The sequence below is a fragment of the Petromyzon marinus genome, chromosome 19 (genome assembly GCF_048934315.1).
Source record: "Petromyzon marinus isolate PM22_M1 ecotype Great Lakes invasive population chromosome 19, UKy_Petmar_22M1.pri1.0, whole genome shotgun sequence".
Lineage (NCBI taxonomy): Eukaryota > Metazoa > Chordata > Hyperoartia > Petromyzontiformes > Petromyzontidae > Petromyzon > Petromyzon marinus.
Window position 1 is genome coordinate 464,429 of NC_133685.1, and position 19,488 is coordinate 483,916.

General features: G+C 49.5%; 1 protein-coding gene across 1 annotated transcript; it reads right to left on the reverse strand.

Moving 5' to 3' along the window:
- Positions 1-600: 600 nt before the first annotated feature.
- CS (citrate synthase) lies at positions 601-18,043 on the reverse strand. The gene is made up of 11 exons (XM_032957385.2): positions 17,894-18,043; positions 16,223-16,273; positions 14,142-14,249; positions 13,809-13,874; positions 13,532-13,663; positions 9,192-9,380; positions 5,488-5,687; positions 4,414-4,543; positions 2,811-2,912; positions 1,684-1,893; positions 601-908 (listed from the first exon to the last, which is right to left on the reverse strand). The coding sequence occupies exons 1-11, from the start codon at positions 17,939-17,941 to the stop codon at positions 738-740; spliced, it is 1,407 nt and encodes a 468-aa protein (XP_032813276.1). The 5' UTR covers positions 17,942-18,043; the 3' UTR covers positions 601-737.
- Positions 18,044-19,488: the final 1,445 nt, after the last annotated feature.

Genomic DNA, 19,488 nt, shown 5'->3' on the forward strand with positions numbered 1-19,488 from the left:
AGGGGGCCCACCACGTAGTCAGTGAGAGAGATGATGACACATTCACAAACCTGATGATCGGGCTCCGTGTGAGTGTGGGAAAGCTTGGAGAGGACACCAGATTCACCGATTCATTTCTTAGAGGAAAAAAAAAATCACAGCAGCCAGCTTGTGGATACAGCTTACACCAGAGGTGTCAGAGATCGGGCTGAACGGGACCAAGAGAAGACTAGAGCCATTCTAGTAAATTCCGCTCAATATATACTGTAACTTGTATACCTAATAATTACATATGCTTGGTTTAAAAAGTTATTATCTCACCCTTCGTCTTACAGTGCAGACATATCCCTGATGCTCTCTATTGTTCGTGGAACAGGTGCGCGGTTGGCAGGATGACCAGGTTTGTAAAGCACACGTTGGGGCTGCGATGACTGCAATGGTGGTTGATATGGGGTGGGGGGGGTTTGTGCGGGTATTCTGCTGGGGCCAGGCCTATGTGCAACACGACGCAACGCAACAGGGCTTGATTTCTCACCGAATAGTTTCTGGATCGCTGTCGAGACTGGAGTGGGAGGCACGTGACTATTAGCCAGCTATAGCAGCGAGAAGGTTATACTGGATGTGGTGTGCCGTGGGGCGCGGAAATATTTTCCGGGTCGTCGATATCTTAAATATTTTCTGGAGCCAACCAGGACGGACACGGCTGAAATCAAGCCCTGGGCGCGGCGCGATGTTAGCGCTGCACTGCGTGCGTGCGCTCAGCCGGATTTCTTGCCGACGAGCTTCATGAGGCCGTCCGTGCTCATAGACTTGGGCCTCTCGAGGGGGAGGCCGAGGGCCCGGTCCCACACGAGGGAGGCGAGCACGCCCAGCGCGCGTGAAACGCCAAACAGCACCGTGTAGTAGTTCATCTCCGTCATGCCATAGTGCTGCAGAGACACACGGGGAGACGCAACAGTTACGTACAGGGAGACGCGACATTGAGAAATCATGAGACATGCGGGGAGATTTGATGAGACAGGGAGAGACACATGGGTATGATATACACAGTGAGACGCGATGGTGAGACAAAGATCCCCCGTATGGCCTTACCAGACTGTTTGGGAAAGAGCTGTTCGCAAGCACCTAATAAGGCAACCACAGCACATGAGGGTGTGGGTGGCCAATACCACACCCGGTCGCCTTTTTCTCCCCAGTGCTAATATTTACACACCGCACCAGATACTAATTAGAGGTCGAGTTGACCAAGGGAAGGCCGAGAACTAGTTAAAATATTTGCCACTGTTATTGGTCATAAGTGGAAATTGAACTTGGGTTGCCAGGTTCATAGCACAGTCCACTAACCACTGCGCCCGCCACCCCCCCGTATGTCTCACACGGAGACGCAACGGTGAGACACGACTTTGAGATGCGACGGTGAGACAATGGGAGGGCACGGTCAGACACGCGGTGACAAGGCATGTCTGTGAATATTGATGCTCTCAGCCCAGGTGCATCGATGGTGCCGATGACAAAGACGACAATGAACATTATGACGATTGCGACGATGGCGACATGTGTGATGATGACAAACATGTTGACACATATGACGAACTAAACAATGATGGCGAGGACACTCATGACAATGATGGACAGCCATGATTACGACGACGATCGACGCAATAACGGCAACGATGATGAAGATGGCGGAGGCGAGGCGGGCACCTGCAGCAGCACGCCGCTGTGCGCGTCCACGTTGGGCCACGGGTTCTTGGCCTTGCCCTGCTCCAGGAGGATGTTGGGCACGATCTCGTACAGGTGCGACACCAGGCGGAACATCGAGTCGTTGGGCAGGTGCTTCTGGGCGAACTCGCGCTGGCACATGTACCGCGGGTCCGTCTTGCGCAGCACCGCGTGCCCGTAGCCCGGCACCACCTGCACCGCCGGCAACGGTTCATTCATCCGGCAACGTCACGATTCCTGTTTGTTTTTGTTTTCGCTTTTGGGAGCTCCAGACGATTGGAGGTAGCAGTCGAGAATGAACAAATTATTATTTTAATTTGCGACAGGACGTCTAAAGATGAGATGGATCGATTAGATCAGCCTTTGTGCAGGTGCAATATGCACTGTTACATCACAGGAATTGTAGGGTGGTGGTGGCGGCTTGGGGAGGCCATCATCCAGCAGTGGATTGCCCATGGCTGCTGCTGATGATGCCAATGCGTTAAGCTGAATTTCTTTGTCCCAATTAGCGACACCACACCGCCCAAGCGTGCAATCCCGCACACATCCGCTAGGAGCGGTGCGCTGCACGAGGAGATCGTGTAGCATGGCGGAGGGCAGTGCAACAGCGCCAACTCGCGACGTTGCCCAATCACAGGCGACGCGGGTGTCAACATTCGCCCCTTAGAGATTCAGTGAATGTTTGCAATTCCAGAGCCTTGATGCATTCAAGAATCAGTTCTACTTTAAACAATGCTGGGGAAGCGAACCGTCCCCGAGCATCTGGAGGAATTACGAGACCCAATGAACACGACGCACAAATCTAAAACATGCTAATTCTTACACCACCACTCCAGACACGCATCATGAGCTAAGCTTTGCAGATTCTTATCCATACACCGAACATCAATAAAAGTAATTTACAGCTAAGTGAGTAAACAACTGGAGCTGTCTGTGGGACGCATACATCGAGGAAACAATAGTAGACGAGGTGTACCTGGGACTGTTATTGTAGGCAGACCAGGATCGAGAGACTGGGGAGTGTACCATTAAAACTTTAATCAATGAACGATCGACTGCCTTGGCCACCGCTCTGTCGCGGGCGCCGCTCGTGTTGTGACGGGACTGACCCGGCCGCTCTTGAGCGTGTTCCAGATGAAATCGCGGAGCTTCTCGATCGGAACATCTGCGCCCAGTTCCTTCTGAAGCTGCGTCAGCCACACGAGCACCTCCTGCGCTCACCGGACACACACACACAGTGTTCACATCGCTGTAATTTAATATTTACAACCACACCTCCCGCACAGTAACTACATCTCGAAACACCAGGACAGTAAGGAAATGACCACAGACCAAATGCAACACGCATCACCCTCCCTGCAGGACCTCTACGGTTAACCAAATGTCCAATTTGGATTATTGTTTTCAGGATCAATAATCAATCCCGAGAGCGATGGAATCGATTATCAAATCCGGTTCATTGCGATGACTGAACTCCACACCAACGTTCAAACTGTGCGGTGCATCCAAACGTGATTAAAATTTTTATGTGGCAACTTGATTATTATCAAAATTTTTACTTTTTAAAACATCGTTATTGATTACGTAAACATGCAAATTTAACCATCCTAAGGCCCACCCCCACATTTTAACATTCATTATCATCAGCCACGGTTATTCCACTGCTGGATGAAGGCCTTTCCAAGCCACCGCCACCTCTCACGATCCTGCGATGTAACTCTCCATCTGGCACTGTTGTTGGCAAACTCTCAGACACGTTTCCTTCCGTGGTGGCCACTCCATTATGCTTGACCATGGTCCCTTCTAGCCATGACATGTCCTGCTCAAGGCCACTTTCTTGACAGTTGGAATAACAACTCTAGTCTGCAAATGTTCTCCAACCCATCTCGAATCTCTCCAATTCCGTCTCACAATGTAATTCTAAGCATAAGTAACATTATTACTGTGACAAAAGTTTGTGTGGAACGCATGGAGAACGTCTTTCGCACAGTTCGTAGCCATCCTCGCTAATCGGAGGTGCAAAAGAGTATGTAGGAGTGCAAGTGGTTCCGACGTTTATAGTAAGAGAGCTTGTGCCTGTGGCCATTGTCCTGGCGCGTATTGCGCTGCCTTTGTGCCATCTCAGTGCGTCCGTTTCGGGCTCATAAATAGTTTTTATTTTTCTGATTTTTTTTTAATAGGCCTCGATTTGTAAGAGCTTGGAAGCCTTTGTACATTTGGACAGAATCAAATTTATTTTCATAGCCAACAAGTGCACAAGCTGTCACACTAGACAATTAAATTAGCTCAAATGATGACGCCATACAACCGTACGAAGCGAACCGTGCTAATGTATATTATAATAAATTAAACTTGTAGCGTGCCGCACAGTATTCACTCAGTCTCGTAGAGAGAGGAAACCAGAGCACCCAGAGAAACTCACGGCTCCTCCTCGATGCCTACGGGACGGGGGTTCCGCTACTCATGCGATCCGCCAACCCTTGCAACCTCCACAAACACTGATAGCCACCATCGCCCATTTAATGTATTCCTTAATAAGTCTGCTATTCATGAATAATTGTCAAAAGTCAGAATATAACAAAAAAGCATAACACCAACGATAATCGCGATATTTTGAAAAACGGACAATGCGATGACCGCTGACCTCATCGCCGTTAGATAATAACACGGTGACCCGCTACGAACATCGCCGCAGCCACCGGGGTGCCGTACCTGGTTGGCGAGGCCGTGCAGGGGCCCGGCCAGGCCGTTCATGGCGGCAGCGAAGGAGAGGTAGGGGTCGGAGAGCGCGCTGCCCACCAGGTGGCAGGTGTGGGCACTCACGTTGCCTCCCTCGTGGTCACTGTGGAGGGCACGGGGAGAGGGGTGGAGTAAGGGGGGGGGGATTGTCAGCTGAGTCCGGTTGAGCTGATGAGTCAGCAGTACCGGTTAATGGCCCCTGCTGTTATGTCCGGCACAGTGCTTCTGGTTTTATTAAATTTAAGTTTTCCCAATGTTACCCTGATTGTGCGTATGGTGTCATGTCACATGATTCAAGCTGATGCAATTTCCATGATTTGGTGGCGTAACCGAGTGCTTGGTTGTGGACCCGGCTTAAGACACGCTCCTGCTGCAGGTGCCAAGCCTGTGCTAGACAGCACAAAGACAAAGAGCCCCTGTATAGCCTTTTCCAGGCTGTTGAGGAAGGCGCTGCTATTGAGAACCTATGAAAGCGGGCATGGCGCATGATGAGGTGGTGTGGCAAGTCATTACGTCCCAACCACCGTTGTCTCCCCAGAGCCTATGTACACACACACAACACCAGGTACTAATTTAAATATTGTTCCAAAGGAGAGACCCAGGACCGGTTGAGATAATCACCTTTGTTAGCCGTGACCGTAACTCGAACTCGGGCTGCCGAGATCGTAGCGCAGCACCCTAACCACTCCATAACCGCTCCCCATTAGGCAGTACACACACATTGTCATCACCGCTACACCAAGGGTCGTATTTTTAGTCACAGCTCAGTTTGGAGTTCAGCAGCCCAGTTGCTTCCAAAGACGCATGGACGACTCCGCTCACGAAAATCCTCGGCACGGCTAGGACCATTGCTCAGAGCCGGCTCCAATTAAGCGTGACTCAGAGGTGGCTCACTCGAGGCAGAGTTGAGGCAGAGCTGAGACAGAGCTGAGCCAGTGCCGAGCCGCGACTAAGAATATGGGCCTGAGCAGCAGACGCGCAGTCGTGTGCGCGATCCCTCCCCTTGTTTTACCCGCTGGGTCCACCTGCGTGGAAGGAGGGGCGCACCTGTGAATGGTGAGGTAGAGTCGCATGAGCTCGGTGAACTGCACGTCGCTGTATCCCAGCATATTGGTGAAGTTCTTGGACCAGTCGAGCGCGGGGTCGATGGCGCCGATGCTGCTGCCCTCGCGGTACAGGTTGCGGTAGATCTTGGCGGCGATCGTAGGCAGCTTGGCGATCAGGTCCATCGAGTCCTCGTACGTGTACTGCTCGCACCGAGGGGCGAGAACGGGAGGACACAATTACGGGGAGCGCGGTGCGGCAACCACCCTCCGGCTTGGGACGCGCAGCGCTCAACACCTGAGGCCGCACGGCGGCCCCAACCAATGGCCGTCCAGTGTCGAGGGCTGCCTCTCGAGCCAGCTCCACCCCGGAGCGACCGGTGGTTGTGCATTGAAAATGTGGCTCCCCAAAGCAGGCAGATTTGAAGTTTGGTTCAGATCGCCGTGGATGTAAAATTTTGTGTCGTAGACCCTCCTCTTCCGACACAGCCAATTAATAAAGTTGCCAAGTGATGAATAAAAAATCGATTTATTATCACTTCAGTGGCAGCAGTGTTGGATAGCGATCTCACAACATTTAACAAATGGGTATGAACGTTTCTCTGGAAACAACCAGCATCATCAGGCAGTTGTCAAATTCATGTCATTAATTCTCTGTGTTGGGTGGAGGAGGGTTTAAGATGCACATTTTATAATTGCTTATATATCCACATGCAAGCAATTTACTTGATTGAAACCAAGTTACCCAACAGATCATCTCTCTAGCGATGAGTCGGCTTTGGTGGGTGGAATGAAAATACTAAACTTGCATTGACCAGCGTGGTGAAGTATGGTCAAATAACCCCCACAATCAGCAGGGTGTGGGGAGGCCATCATCTACCAGTGGACTGACAAATGGGATTTACAAAACATAACGTGATTTCCTGCTCAAATGAGGATTCAGGCACTGGTGCTCATTTCTTGTTTACATCCCAGAGCCAGCAGTGGAAATTCCACATTAATATGATGGGGGCGAATCTAAAAAGAGGACAACTACGTTGGACTGCCTCGCAAAATTGTATAAAATGTGTCAACCCTTGCGGAATGATGGGCCGAGTCCCAAACAGGATTTTAACTCTCAACCTTGGGATTGCAGATTGCCACTCCCGCTACCACCGAGCCACGCAGGTGGCGAAAGAGCAAACAATAGTCATCTCTATCAAAACTAGCTGTGTACACAAACTATAGTCATCTCTATCAAAACCAGCTGTGTACACAAACTACAGTCATCTCTATCAAAACCAGCCAAGTACACAAACTACAGTCATCTCTATCAAAACCAGCTGTGTACACAAACTACAGTCATCTCTATCAAAACCAGCTGTGTACACAAACTACAGTCGTCATCTCTATCCAAACCAGCTGTGTACACAAACTACAATAATGTCTATCAAAAGCAGCTGTGTACACAAACAACAGTCATCTCTATCAAAACCAGCCGTGTACACAAACTACAGTCGTCATCTCTATCCAAACCAGCTGTGTACACAAACTAGAATCATGTCTATCAAAAGCAGCTGTGTACACAAACAACAGTCATCTCTATCAAAACCAGCCGTGTACGCAAACTACAGTCATCTCTATCAAAACCAGCCGTGTACACAAACTACAGTCATCTATATCAAAACCAGCTGTGTACACAAACTACAGTCATCTCTATCAAAAGCAGCTGTGTACACAAACTACAGTCATCTCTATCAAACCCAGCTGTGTACACAAACTACAGTCGTCTTCTCTATCCAAACCAGCCGTGTACACAAACTACAATCATGTCTAACAATTCAGCTGTGTACACAATCAACAGTCATCTCTATCAAAACCAGCCGTGTACACAAACTACAGGCATCTCTATCAAAACCAGCCGTGTACACAAACTACAGGCATCTCTATCAAAACCAGCCGTGTACACAAACTACAGTCATCTCTATCAAAACCAGCCATGTACACAAACTACAATCATCTCTATCAAAACCAGCTGTGTACACAAACTACAGCCATCTATATCAAAACCAGCCGTGTACACAAACTACAGTCATCTCTATCAAAACCAGCCGTGTACACAAACTACAGCCCTCTATCAAAACCAGCTGTGTACACAAACTACAGTCATCTCTATCAAAACCAGCTGTGTACACAAACTACAGTCATCTCTATCAAAACCAGTCGTGTACACAAACTACAGTAATCTCTATCAAAACCAGCCTTGTACACCAACTACAGTCATCTCTATCAAAACCAGCTGTGTACACAAACTACAGTCATCTCTATCAATCCCAGCTGTGTACACAAACTAGTCATCTCTATAAAAACCAGCTGTGTACACAAACTACAGTCCTCTCTATCAAAACCAGCCGTGTACACAAACTACAGTCCTCTATCAAACCCAGCTGTGTACACAAACTACAGTCATCTCTATCAAAACCAGCCGTGTACACAAACTACAGTCATCTCTATCAAAACCAGCCGTGTACACAAACTACAGTCATCTCTATCAAAACCAGCCGTGTACACAAACTACAATCATCTCTATCAAACCCAGCTGTTTACACAAACTACAGTCATCTCTATCAAAACCAGCTGTGTACACAAACTACAGTCATCTCTATCAAAACAAGCCGTGTACACAAACTACAGTCATCTCTATCAAAACCAGCCGTGTACACAAACTACAGCCCTCTCTATCAAAACCAGCTGTGTACACAAACTACAGTCATCTCTATCAAAACCAGTCGTGTACACAAACTACAGTCATCTCTATCAAAACCAGCCGTGTACACCAACTACAGTCATCTCTATCAAAACCAGCTCTGTACACAAACTACAGTCATCTCTATCAAAACCAGCCGTGTACACAAACTACAGTCATCTCTATCAAAACCAGCTGTGTACACAAACTACAGTCCTCAATCAAAACCAGCCGTGTACACAAACTACAGTCCTCTATCAAAACCAGCTGTGTACACAAACTACAGTCAACTCTATCAAAACCAGCTGTGTACACAAACTAAAGTCCTCGCTATCAAAACCAGACGTGTACACAAACTACAGTTATCTCTATCAAAACCAGCTGTGTACACAAACTAGTCATCTCTATCAAACCCAGCTGTGTACACAAACTACAGTCATCTCTATCAAAACCAGCTGTGTACACAAACTACAGTCATCTCTATCAAAACCAGCTGTGTACACAAACTACAGTCATCTCTATCAAACCCAGCTGTGTACACAAACTACAGTCATCTCTATCAAAACCAGCTGTGTACACAAACTACAGTCATCTCTATAAAAACCAGTCGTGTACACAAACTACAGTCTTCTCTATCAAAACCAGCCGTGTACACAAACTACAGTCCTCTGTATCAAAACCAGCTGTGTACACAAACTATAGTCATATCTATCAAAATCAGACGTGTACACAAACTACAGTCATCTCTATCAAAACCAGCTGTGTACACAAACTATAGTCATCTCTATCAAAACCAGCTGTACACAAACTACAGTCCTCTATCAAAACCAGACGTGTACACAAACAACAGTCATCTCTATCAAAACCAGACGTGTACACAAACTACAGTCATCTATATCAAAACCAGCCGTGTACACAAACTGCAGGGATCTCTCTCAAAACCGGCGGCGCGAGGCGTCGCACGGTGATGACCGCTGTCATACCTCCCAGTACTTGGCCTTGTTGACACCTTCGCCGTACGCCGCCACGAACTTGCTCTCGCTGTTGAGTGCCGTGACCGAGGCGCTGAGCTGCGACATGGGGTGCAGGTTCGTGGGGAAGTTGTCGATCATGGTGACCACGTGGGACGGCAGGGCGGCACGCTTGGCCCACTCGGCAGACACCCAGCTCACCTGCGCATCGCGGAGGAAGAAGGGGGAGAGGCGTGCCACAACAGAGAATGAATAATCTGTTGCTATTTTTTTACGCTTTCAATGCATTTGCTCTGTCTGGCCACCCGTAAACATGGGGTCACTAAACCACTCCTAATGATAATTCAGTTAATTTATTGTACAGCCGTTCTGCCATTAGGAACATCACACGTCACAGACGCGCCCAACCTACCCACGGATGTCACACGTCGCGCGCCATGTGACGTCGCTTCGTTACGCGACTAAGATGGTAACATTATCGAGGCCAATCGAATACATCCAGCGACACGCGCAAATTGGACAGCGTTACAGAATCTGGGGGCAAGAGGCAAGGATAAGCTTTATGCCAAAGACCCACGACCACCAATTGTATAAGCCACAGATGAGATGGTACACATTTGGTTTAGTCACCCGATAATAATTCTATGTTTGTGATGCTATAACGCGGACCTGGTGACCCCAATACCAGGCTCCCATGGAGGTAACGATGCTGTAAACTGGATTTGTGTAGCCTTGGCGATGCTATCACTACATATCCTCGCAAGACCTTACTGTTGTTCTGCCCACACCAAAGTGCACATGCAACCCAGTTCAATGGGGCAAGTGGCAGTACTATTTCGCTGTCTGCTTCCCATGACGTAAATTGAAAAGAACAGGTCATAGTGAGCTGCTGATACGGTCCAAATTTGCTAAATTTGAAAATGTACCCATAAACGACTCAATTAAGATTTCACACAGCAACATCAACCCCCTGCCCTCCTCTGAAACGAATGAAGACTGTCTTTGAAAAACAGCACATTGGAAACAGCCTTGCACAGTTCGGCTAATAATTCAATAGCAGAGACCATTTTCAGACCCACAAACACCCACAACCCGTCAATAATTGCTCGTGCAACAGAAACAGCAAATAACATTGGTTGGCATATTTTAACACGGGTAATTCAAGTTACATTACTTTAGTTTTCCTCTCCTGCGGACCTTGCGAAACGTGTTTTAAGAGTGGCGCACACAAGTCACTTCCTCTCAGCGGACGCCACTCTCGTGTAAAAATGCGGCACAAACAGAACCGGGGCCGGTTGTGCAAACCACGCTGCCCGGCAGTGGAGCATTATCGCGCGGTCCGTGTCTTTGATTCATTCGAAAAAACTCTTTTCATTTATTGATTTGTAATTTGACCGATTAGAGTTCAATGGAGATGAGTTGCCGTGGGATGAAGCTCGGGTGAAACCGGCGCAAGCAGCCTCGGTCGGCTTGTGCCGGACTGGCAGAACCGGCCGGCATTCTTTCATGCTCACGACAACGCTCCGATGTCTGATACGGTGACCTTTTTTAAAATGTAGTTTTAACAGAAGGTCGGTCTGGGTAACAATGTCTAGTCGACGTTTACGTCTCAGAGACAACCGAATTTGGGGTTTGGTTCTCTGCAGGTTGCGAAACTGTGAATATGCGAAGTGCAAAGATGGAAAGGGACTAAGGACAATGATGAACAAAAAAAATATAGCAATGTCAACCAATTTTGTTCTTCTTTTAACTTTTACCGGGTGTCAAAATAACTTAAATGTTTAATATAGTGGTGTTACATACAACGTATTAATTTGGAAAATGAATACAGTGTGTGTAATGTGCTTGTATTCTACTTTCTAACACAATAAAATATGCATCCACTACATATATTTTATGCATTTAGGATAAGCAACACTAAGGACTGTTATAATTGTGAAATTACTATAAAGCAATTGTAAATAACAGTGCACAGATGCCTTCAGACTGTTAAACAAAGACAAATTGCCAACTTGTTAGATAAGTTACTCAAACTACATGAAGAAAACCAAGGCAGCGTCGATTCAAATTATTTGACTTCTAAATCGAGGGCATCAAAGCAGAGAGGGTCACAAGGGCCCGGGGATCGAGCGCACTCAGCCAATTCATACCGGCTGGTTCACCTTCGCGCCGGCGGCACCGTGCAAGGTGCTGCGTGCGATGTTATCGGATTCCCGCTACGGGTCTTCCGTGTTAAATGAGCACGTGCGAAACGTGCGACAACGCCGGTTAATAAAACACGCGAGCGAGCGGGGCGGCCACGCCGGCTCTACCCGGATTACGAGACGGGGAAAACCGGACGCAGCAGGGGTTCGACTGACTGTATTGTGGTTGACACGTGTTGCTGCTACCGCTATCGCCACGGCTTCCACCATAATCCCTCTCTCGACAAACCGGCGTCGCGTGCCTGCGAATGCGGCCACCCACCTAAAACTCTCCGCGGCGCGGATCAAAGTTCAGGGCTGCGTGACCGCGTTTGCAGAACTTGGCTGTTGCACGTACGTCAAAAAACCAAATCTGACAACCATCATGTGCCTAGCTGCTCAAACAGGCCAACCGTTTCGCAACAGGAGGGCTTAACAGCTAAATTTTAAGAGAACATATGGTGGCTCAGCACACAATTCAAACATGAGGGAAGTATTCTTATCATCTCGAAGGCAGCATGCAGAGATTGCTGGCTTTCATTGCTGTGTGGGCACCGTAACTTTTAGTTGGTTGTGAAACAATATCTAATCAACGTCTACAACTCTCATCACGCAACAATTTGTATGGCTACTGATGTGATTCTTCTTGTACTCTGTGGAAATAAATGAAGCAGAAATGGTTCAACTTTGTTCACTTATGCACTTCTACGAACATGCTTTCTGGTTGCTTCTGGACGTTAAAAGTTCATACAGAGACGTTCTCGATGACTTTAATCGACCGTGTGCTTCATGGACCACCCCACGGCACCACAAATTTGTACTTTTTATCGCGCGCCTATAATACTTTTCACGAATATCCGCCGATCCCTCTTCCAGACCTGTCGAATCACGGCCAGACAACAATTTTACGGGAGTGGAAGAAACAGGGGAGAACCAGATTTTATGGCGGGATTTCACAACAGCCGCTGCTGTCGACCACCCAAGGCCCCTTCACGTGCAGCACGGTGGCTTTGTACAAACGCATTCGGAATCCCTTTGTGACTTGTTGCTCTAGACCGACAGACGCGAGCAATTGAAGCAACGGAGCCGAAGCGCCGGAGTAATCGAGTACAGCGCCATTTTTTCATCAACCCACTCAGTGTTGGCTTATGAAGCGAGCTGTCTACGGATATATTGGAAGAGTATTGCTTTGTCTCCTATTTCGTTCATCTCCTCCAGTTCACACAATGCACATCTCTTCCCCGCTTCTCCAAACTGTCCCCTGGTTTTGTCTAGGGCCAGAAAATAAGATATTGTAATGCACTTTTCTCTACTATCGCAGTGAATGAGTTTTAAAAACATGCCAAATATGTGAAGAGCTTGTTGGACAGACAACAAAGCTGGGAAACATGTTCATAGTTATAAAATCGTTAAAAAAAATAATCTGTTTTAGAGACCCAAATGCTTAACCCTGGTACTAAAAAGTGCACTTGTAAGTTGTACTATTGCACTGTTTAGCGGTCTCAGTTACAACGATGCGAACAGAGGCCCATCCACTGCCAAGAGACGGAGACGTGCAGAGAGTGAAGTAACCCGTGTGTAAGTCTGGGTGGAAATAATGTTCTGGTCACTCGTCATCATGTGTCGCTGGCAACCCTGCCAGCACGCCGGAGGTGCGAAGCCTAATGGGAATGCAGCCCAGTCTCGGAGCACCGAGTCCTTGGACAGGGCATCCCTGACCACCATGCCAACTCGGTGACTTGTAGGCAACGTGTGTAATGTGGGCCCGAAGGCCAGGCTCATCAAACATGAGAAGCTGCTGGGATTTTACCACTTTCTGATCACATCACCCTTTTTTTTCTTAACATATTATTTAATTCTCCCCATTTCAGATCTCTCTTCCCCTGTATTCAAGAACGACTCAAGGAAGTGGATATCAAAGAGCTTCCTCCAAGTTCACTTTAAGTGACCTCTTGTCCTCTAAGTATTGGGCCAAACTTTCCTGGCCACTCTGCAGAGGACAATGTGCATTGCATAAGTCTAACTCACATCTTAATTCTCAAAACTAAAATTGCTCCCGTTCAAGCTCGTGGTTTTCTCTGGTGCCGGCTCGACGCTCGGACCTCTGAGCCGCCGGCCCACCTCCTGATCCAGCACTTACAAGGCAGCAACACCAAACGTGGCACCCACCTGCTCCTGCGTGGGGACCTTTCCCGTTATCAGCAGCCAGAAGAGGCCCTCGGGCAGGGGCTCCGCTCCACCGGGTGCCTTGGGCAACAGCTTCTGGCACTCGGGGATGCTGTAGCCCCGGAAGCGAATTCCCTGCAAGCGTCACACCACACGGCCGTCAGATCATCACAACCGCCCTGCTCTGCTGCACAGTGTCACAGCACCCAGCGTGGTGCAAAACCGCAGCCGGGCAATGCCACTGATCAATCGTCTCTTCTCAGCCTAGACCCCACCTCACCTCGTCCGGGTCAAGCACCGATGTTTCTGTGACCAGGCCTTTGATGCCCCTCATGCCCCCGTAAGCCTGCGTGAGAGGGCCAAAAAGACACAAAATTAAATCCGATTTAGAGGGCGCTGGCATATTCACGGGAGCGACTTATACGAGTGGTGAGAGACTTTGCACGAGTGTTTATCGACGCAGATATCTTTAACACATTCAAGCCGTGACCATGAACGCAGCTCACGGTGAAAGGAAAGGGCGATAGGTACGAGGCAAACCATGCCACCGTGAATGATTAACTGTCGGGGGCAAAGGTGTGGGGGGGGGGGAAGCATGCGGGAGTCTACGCACCATGTCTACAGTGACCTGGCCGATGACTGCATTTCCATTCTCCTGCCTGAAGTCACGTACTCGTGCCTGCTCCTTGGGAATGATCTCCGAGAGGACATCTTTCAAGTTCTGGCAATGAAAGGCAGCACACGCGTGCAAACGTCACATCACGGGACGTCTCGACACGCACGCACAGGCAGGCGACCGGTACGTGGTTGTGAAAGTATTGGGAAAGCAATTAACTTGCCTGCACCCAGGCCAGTGCATCCAGACCACACTGTGCACCGAGGTTGGTCAACATCATACCAGTGAGGGCTTCATTCACCACATGTGTTCCATTGTATGGAAGTGAACGGATTGTCCTCTATTTAACAATGCAGGAGCCTATTGGGTTCAGATGTCTATTTTGCAAGATAAACCTGAGAAAATGTACAAATAATAAAGTCTACACACCCGAACCCTCCATCTTTTTCCCAGTTCCACATTTTACGAGTCGGAACATATCATAATTATTTTTTGTCCATGTGCATTTGTTGTTTAAACCTATGTTTTAATTCAACGTTTAAATTAAGTAAAGAAAAATCAAGACTCTCCATATTTGTAATTTTACCTTTTTAATTGCAATATATTAATGGATATTTGTAGTTACGTAAAGATGGTTGTAATAATAATTTATATACAGTATCCTGTAAATCCACTGCTGAACGTAGGCTTCCTTATACCATGCTGGTGATGGGGATTGTTTGAACAGACTTCACCAAGCTAATCAGTGCAGGCTAGTTAATGGGTGGTGGTGAGGGTGCTTGAGACCTGGTTCGGATATCACTCACCAATGTTACCCATGGCTGGAAATCGAATTCAGGTTGTAAGGTTCACAGCGTCCTGTGCCAACCACTGCACCACAGTTCCACCCTCTTTTTTCTGGTTGTGTGTAATGAAACATTGGCATTCCTATACAAGAAGCTGCTCATATAATTGCTGTCACAGGGTCTGTCGTGAAACTCACGGTGGTAAAGAGTCTGAAACTGAACTGAACTTTGTGACATCCTGCAAAAATTTCCAGGCAGCTGCCAGAATTGAACCAAAGTCTCTGTGCAATTGAACCCAGAGTCAAGGTCACCGACCAGTGGGTTAAACAGAGGAGCAGCACATTACGGCCGCCAGTTTTGCTTGCGACGTAGCTACGGTCTCTATGCACAGGAATCACCGATCCAGACGACGCAACCCCTTGCGACACGCGTAGTAATATGTAACAGCGATGCGGCCTCGCTTAACATCGCGCACTGATGGAGCCATAATAGAGCTGCCAGTGAGCAGAACACCTTCATGCTCCTCTCATTTGCATGCTTTTATTAGAAACACAACCACTGGGGCCAACAAAACGCAGCCAGTTTTATATAGCACGTAGACATGTGGGTTCCAGTGGGCGTCCAGCTAACCTTACAAATGGAGCCACCAATCACAGCAATGAGCCTCCAAATGTATATGGGTGTGTCAGGCCCGTTATGAATCCACTTCTGGATGAGGGGCCTCTCTCAACAGTGCAGATCGTGGGGTAATTTGACCATACTTCACTTTGGTAATTTAATGTTTAAGGCGGGGAGCAAAGTACAGTACAAAAATTACTTGCACTGACAGAGCTGTACATGTATATACGTATATTATAATACTGTATGTTATACGTATATTATAATACTGTGTGTATATTTCCTCGCAACATTATTATTTTTTAAATTATTCAATGTGTTCACAGGAAGTAAAGACAAGTCAGTAAAGGTTAAACGATAAAACAGCGAACATTGCCACTAGTTGGCAGTCGACCTTTGGACCTCAGTATCTTGGTTTACCCTTTGCCATCTTGTGACCGTAAACCTACCTTGCCAGAGATCAACGGCAAGTTCAAAAACATTCTCACGTGACGACACATTTTTAAGGCACTCAAGCCGGTTCACCAAGTCGCGCTCGCACCACAGTTAACCAGTCACCACCATGGTATGCTCAATGGAATTCCGATCCTTTTTAGAAGTTTGCAGACTTTTTGCTGCATCATGATTTGTTACGCAAACTTTTGCAAAAGGCGATGGAGACGGAACTGAACTCACCGTTGTAGATGACGAGGAGTGTCTGCATGCGACAACCAGAGCCCCTGCATGCTGAAATACAATCATAACCATGTTACGGATCGGTTCAAACGGACACCTTTTAAAAAGCCACAATCATTTCAGTTGCCAAATGTTTGCTTTTACGGACGCGCCGCAACGCTTCCAAACAACCTCTCTGCGCCACTGCCGCTGCAACAGCAGGAAGCAGCGGAGCGGACGGAGACCCCGAGAGTTCAAACAAACACACGCAGCCCTTGTCCCGGGCAGCTCAACAGCAGGCGGCGGTAACGCGATCACGCGAGCTTTTCCTGGCACGGGCTTCCGTGGCATCAGTATGGGGCCACTAATAACCTCTCGTCACACGTGCCCTGGTCAGGGGGCAGGAGGCGCTGCAGGGACATTCCGAACGGCGCGGTTTGCCCTCAACTGTGCCACGCAACGGCAAGCGGCCACCGTCTTGGCCAGCCAGGCTTGGGCGCCACACGTGTGACAAAGTAGACACACGGAGACGCTGACGAATGGCGCTGCGTACATATTTAATTGAAGGGTGAGAATTATCCGCGAGGTTGTTTTTGCCGCATCGCGTCGTAACATGTCAAGTACGTGAGATCCATAACCAACGCATGCTTTCTGTGCCCGTTTGGTCGGGCATGTGCGAGTCGGCGGACAGCCCCAAGTTGTATTGAGGAACACAGCACAGGGGTAGACGCATTTTTACCCTTTGGAGGTCACAAGTCTCTCTGGGCCCTCGGACAACATATGGATCTTAACCAAGACAAAAGTCACGCACAGATCGCGGGGCCAGTCCACACTGGCAGAGACAAACCCACAATTGACGGCACAGCGAAGTCTAAACCTAAGCGGGCTTTGGTTTCCATTCCGATGACCAATTAATCACCTCAATGTCAATGAGCTTCCCTGCCAGAACTAGCACTGGTGACAGCTTATCTGTGCCGACGACCTTGAGCCGAAGATGGAAATTCGACATTCCTCTTGTGAGGGCCAGTCTGGACTTTTCGACACGATTACTGTCGACGATTCTATCGACTTCAGACGATGATCCGCACCTACGGGCGGATTAAACGCCAATGACAGTGGGGAGGGCATTCACGTTCAGCCCGAGTGCTGCTGCCGTGTTGAACAAAAGCGAAGCGAGCTCACGGCCACAGCAGCCACAGCGCATTCACTGACCCTCAAGGTGGCCTTGATGAAACCGCAAGTGCTGTATAACCTAACGCTACATTTCACTACAAGCCACGCGTTAAAACATCACCGTAGGGTGCGCGTCGCCTGCGCGCCAGACGAGAATGTATGAACTCACTGTCACCGCCCTCAGCGATCAGACAGCGCGAAAACTCTCGCCAGCCACGACCGGCAGCACATCATTGTCTTGTATAATTAACAAACATGCATGCCATTACACACGCGCGTGAGCGAAAACAAATTTCACATCACCGCCGAAACCACGCCGAAACCACGGCGCCACCGTCGGCGGCTTCGCGGCGACTCTAAGCAAGAATCCAGGCTGCGTGCGGGGCCTACCCGCTCCAGGGCGGCCACCGCCCGCGCGCGCGCGGGAAACTGCCCGCGTTGGCCATGCCGCACTCGCCGGCTCGCTCGCTGAACACGGCGAGAGTGGCTCGCGAGCGCGAGGACGTCGGCGTGGTTTACCTTGGCGGGGTTGAGCAAGAGGAGGCGCGACGCGGCGATGAGAGCCATTGCACTGCAAGTCGCCGGGCTGCGCGCGCCAAGGTTGTGAGCAGCTGGGACCTCGCGCCCCTCCCCTAGCGCACCACGTGACCTAGCCCGCCACAAACGCCGCGGATAGTACCTACTGCGCACGCGCGGCCACGCCGCTTACCATAGTCGGTGCGCTGGGGAGAAACGGGTTGGGTGGAGGGGCGCGGCTCAGCGCATGCGCGTTGAGGAGAGTTGACAAAGATTTAGACGGAAGCGCGTTTTCCGCACGGGACGCCGATGGCTCGTGACGTCACAGTCCTTAAGATGACCCTGGTCTTGAGGGGGCGGCGAGTGGGGGCTGCGGGGGACCACGTGACACCACGGGGCTCACGGAGAGGCACGCGGTTTGTAGAGTCACACGAAGCTTCGGGGCTCATGGAACCAGATAAAGCCGTTCAAACCGTGATATGTTGCGATACAATGCAGGACGTATCGTTCTTAACACCCGTTCACATGGTCGCAGCGGACAATGACACGGAGCGCATATAAACGTGTGGCACACTCACACACACTCACACACTCACTCACACACTCACTCACACACACTCACTCACACACTCACACACACTCAACAACAACAACCGCCATTCGCCACTAAGTGTCGGTGACGTCACCACGACGCTTGTGCCAGGCCATGTGCACCTTGAGGCCACGTGGAGTGTCGAACGCCCGCTGGCAGGAGGTCACGGGGCAGACCCAGGTGCCACGGGTCGACTGACTGAGATGACTGGCTGATGCACCACCTGTGCCCCCTACAGTGACAACCTGCTGTGCTTTAGCCACCCGGCGCTCCGCTCGTTGTTGTGAGCGTCGCTCCTCCGCCCTCCGTTGTTGTTGGAGGGCGACTGCCTCCAACTGCCCAGTAGCATCCTTCACGAGCCTCCTCCACAGAGGCCGATCTTGACACCGTTGGTACCAGTCATCGGCAAAGTCCACTCAGCTCCACGTCCTCCTGTACCACATCACTCCATATCTTCTCTAGCCCGTGACGCGCCCGCTTAGCCCCCTCGATCCGGCCGAACAAAAGCTGTTTCGGCATGCGGTGGCTGGGCATGCGGGCTACATGACCCAGCCATTGCAGCCTTGCCTGCCGGAGGAGCTCACCGATGGGACCTTGCCCAGATCTTTCAAGGATTTGTGAGCTCCTCACACAATCCAGTCTGGTTAAACCCAGGATGGATCGTAGGCAGGCCAGCCTAAATTTTTCTAACGGGCGAAGATGTTCCATTAGGGGGGTCCACGTTTCGCAAGCGTAGAGAAGGGAGGGAATGACCGTGGCCGAGAAGACCTGAAGCTTAGTGCGGAGCGACAGACCAGGTAGCTTCCACACAGCGTTACGCAACCGATGAAAATATATTGCCGCTCGACTGATTCGGAGTGAGACCTCTGCTGTTAAACTGGAGCCAGTCATAAGGCTTACCAGCCCCTCGGGTGCGAGGGGCTGGTAACACACACTCACACACTCACTCCTGTCAGGGTCCCTGGACTTGGTCGGACCTCAAGTGGCGGGAAGCCGCCGTATTCGC

Coding starts and splice junctions, on each gene's coding strand:
- CS (XM_032957385.2), bottom strand. CDS start 17,941: ATGGCTCTCATCGCCGCGTCGCGCCTCCTCTTGCTCAACCCCGCCAAG. Junction 13,664..13,808: donor CGGTGCTTGACCCGGACGAG/GTGAGGTGGGGT, acceptor TGACGCTTGCAG/GGAATTCGCTTCCGGGGCTA. Junction 9,381..13,531: donor AGGTCCCCACGCAGGAGCAG/GTGGGTGCCACG, acceptor CGCGATGCGCAG/GTGAGCTGGGTGTCTGCCGA.